We start from the raw sequence: 3,270 nt of genomic DNA, 5'->3' as shown, positions 1-3,270 counted from the left end.
GGCAGGAGAGAGATCACTTGATCATTGCCTGTTAGCTTCACTCCCTCTGGGGCACCTGGCATTGGTCACTGTTGGTAGACAGGATACTGGGCTAGATGGACCTTTGGTCTGACCCAGTACAGCCGCTCTTATGACTATACAGGGGAAACTTGCTCTTTGACCCATCCCCTCAACTCCAAGCTTTCAGCCAGTCAGCTTCTGGGCTGGGGCACCCCATCAGGAGCCCAGCCTGCCCATGTCGAACGCAGGCTGTCTCTGCTCCTGACCTCCCAACATCAAGAGTCACACTGCACACTGAGCCTGCCCATGGATGCAGTCCCGCAGTGATGGGTGCCAGCATCCTCCCCCTCCATAGCCATTTGGCCATTGCTGAGCCCCCGTCCATCCCCAGGGCAGCATGGGCCTCGCTCACCTTGAGGATGGTATCGCTGTGCTCCAGTAATGGGTAGGACAGCAGCTGGCCCAGCGTGAACTGCAGGTTGACAGGGTACTTCACTCCCATTGCTGCAAGAGAACACAAGGAAGTTACTGTCAGCACCCCAGTGTCCAGAACCTCTCGCAGAGGCTGCAGGGAGTCCTGGGCTCCAGCAGGCACAGGCAAGGCCGGGGGTCTCAGGCCCCAGTCTTCTTCATAGATTTCAAGGCCTGAAGGGACCATTAGCTCCTGTACAGAGAGTGACTCTTGTGTCCAGTGGGTACCTAATGGCTGAGCCAGAGTCAGGCTTTTAGAAAGAGCCTCTCCGAATCCCAGCAATGGGAAAACTGCCCCATCCCTGGAGGAACTGCTCCGTGGCTCACTCCACACCCGATTTCCAGGCTGAAGTTGTCTAGCTCTGCCTTTGCCTGGGAGACTACAAAGTCCTCAGAAACCTCTCCTCATGTAGGTACTTGTAGACCAGGACGCTTTCACCTAGCCAGACTGAGCTCCTGGAGTCTCTCTCCAGAAGGCAGGTTTTCCAGACCTTGAGTCGCTGTCACTCTTTTCACACCCCTTTTCAATTTGCCAACACCCTTTCTGCAGTGTGGGCACCAGAATGGGACACAACATCCAGTGCTGGCCCCACTAATGCCACCTCCCTGCTCCTCGACATTCCCGTTCAGCCCGCCAGGGTGCAGGTGCCCTCGCAGCTAAAGGAGCTCCAGTGGGCTCCACCAGGACCCCGCAAGCTTTTTCAGAGTTCTTGCTTCCCAGGGCATGGTCCCTGGTCATTAACTGTGAGCTACATTCTTTGTTCCTAGCCGAGGGATGGCTGGTATCTGGCTGTATTAAATCCTGCGGTGGAAACGAGCCCCCTTACCAGAGATCAAGGTCGCTTGGGGGAACTGGCCAGTTCCCAGCACTATTTACCACTCACCACTTTTTGTGTCAGCTACAAACTTTGCCAACAATGATTTTATGTTTTCTACCAGTTCATTGTGGGGCTGTGGACTAGCACTGGGCTGAGACCTGCTCCCTGCAGGACTCACTAGAAACCCCCTGTGACGATGCTGCCCGTGGTCACTCCATTAGGGTGAACTGCAAACAGGACTCAGGGTCCCTATCACACACAGCTGCTCTCACATGGTCAGGCACAATATCTAGGAACTGTTCCGAAGTGACTAAATCCAGCAACTTTTCAAAACTCCCATGAGCCTTTGCTCCCACAACCCACTTTTTGACAAAACCCATCGAAAGTACAATCATTAGACATCTTAAACTTTCTAAACTTAACCCTGTAAGAATCAGGAGTCACCTTGAACCGCCTTAACACAGAATCTTTAAACTGCTCATAATCCAAGGCTTCTTGTTCCTCCAATTCATTAAATAGCTCCCAGGCTTTTCCAGTCAGTCTGGTCAGCAGGACAGGCATTCGCTGATCATCGGGGATCTGGTACAGATGGCAGAGGGGTTCAAAGGTAGACAAAAACTCCTCTATATCCTCAGTATCGTTGTAAATGAGACACATTCTCTCCCAGTTTTTCTCATGGAGGTGAGGAAGCGGAGCACCAGGCGGTGGTAACTTTCTCTGCTCTTCCATTACTCGTAGCTGAAGTCTGTCCATCTCCTGTTGCGTCTGGTAAGCTTTCTCCTCAGCAGCGAGCAGTTCTCTATGAGCCTCCTTTTCGATATCAGCTATCTTTTGCTTTTCCAGCAATCGAAGATCTGCTCGATTCTGTTCATGCTCCGGTTGCAGTTTATTTTCTGCCTTTTGCATTCTGCTTGCTTCTGCAGTTTCTGTAGCATCAGGTAAGGGCTGTGCTCCTGCCTCCTGATCACTGCCACTAACAGATCTCTTAGTTCTTGATTTATAGCTTTCTTTCTAAAGCTTATCCCCACAAATCTTCCTGGGCTTTTCTGTCGAGGGCCTCATATGCTCTTTGCTCACCCATTGCAACTGCTCTTTAACCAACCAAACTCTCAATCCCAAAATTCCAATTTGGATAGCGTGGGGTTCTGACCCAAAGCTTCGTTGACCTGGCTCTGTGGATCCCAGCACGCCGCCACCACTGTAACGATGCTGCCCAGCTGAGGTCACTCAATTAGGGGACAGACAAACCCCAAAAGCTGGTGGATATTCCAATACTTAGGGTATATCTACACTACGGGATTATTCCGATTTTACAGAAACCGGTTTTTGGAAACAGATTTTTATAAAGTCAAGTGCACGCGGCCAAACTAAGCTCATTAATTCAGCAGTGTGCATCTATGTACTGAGGCTAGCGTCAATTTCTGGAGTGATGCACTGTGGGTAGCTTTCCCATAGCTATCCCATAGTTTCCGCAGTCTCCCCCACCCATTGGAATTCTGGGTTGAGATCACAATGCATGATGGGGCAAAAACAGTGTCGCGGGTGATTCTGGGTAAATGTTGTCACTCATTCCTCCCTCCGTGAAAGCAATGGCAGACCATCATTTCGCGCCCTTTTCCCTGGATTGCCCGGACAGACGCCATAGCATGGCAACCATGGAGCCCGTTCAGCCTTTTTTCACTGTCACTGTATGTCTATTGGATGCTGCTGAGAGACACGGTACTGCAGCGCTACACAGCAGCATCCCCCTGGCCTTTGCAAGTTAGCAAAGAGTTACCAGCTCTCCTGTACCGTCTGCTGCTTTGCAAGTTGACAATGATAGTTACCAGTCCTTTTGTAGCGTCTGCTGCTGTCATGGGTGCTCCTGGCTGGCCTCAGTGAGGTTGGCCGGGGGCGCCCAGACAAAAATGGGAATGACTCCCCAGGTCATTCCCTTCTTTTAGTTTTGTCTAATGGAGAGTCAGTCCTGCCTAGAATATCA

The 3,270-nt window shown here is 51.2% G+C and overlaps 1 protein-coding gene across 1 annotated transcript in view; it reads right to left on the bottom strand.

The window, feature by feature from the left end:
* LOC116826882 (dynein heavy chain domain-containing protein 1-like) overlaps positions 1 to 3,270 on the bottom strand; it is a 73,897-nt gene that overhangs the window by 61,128 nt on the left and 9,499 nt on the right. The window contains exon 3 of the mRNA XM_075061889.1: positions 413 to 504. Coding sequence (XP_074917990.1) covers positions 413 to 504 — 92 coding nt within the window. The remainder of the gene's footprint in view (positions 1 to 412; positions 505 to 3,270) is intronic.

Source organism: Chelonoidis abingdonii, chromosome 1 (genome assembly GCF_003597395.2).
Source record: "Chelonoidis abingdonii isolate Lonesome George chromosome 1, CheloAbing_2.0, whole genome shotgun sequence".
In the NCBI taxonomy this organism is placed as follows: domain Eukaryota; kingdom Metazoa; phylum Chordata; order Testudines; family Testudinidae; genus Chelonoidis; species Chelonoidis abingdonii.
The sequence above is the reverse complement of the archived record's forward strand: the minus strand, read 5'-3'. Positions and strand labels throughout refer to the sequence as shown.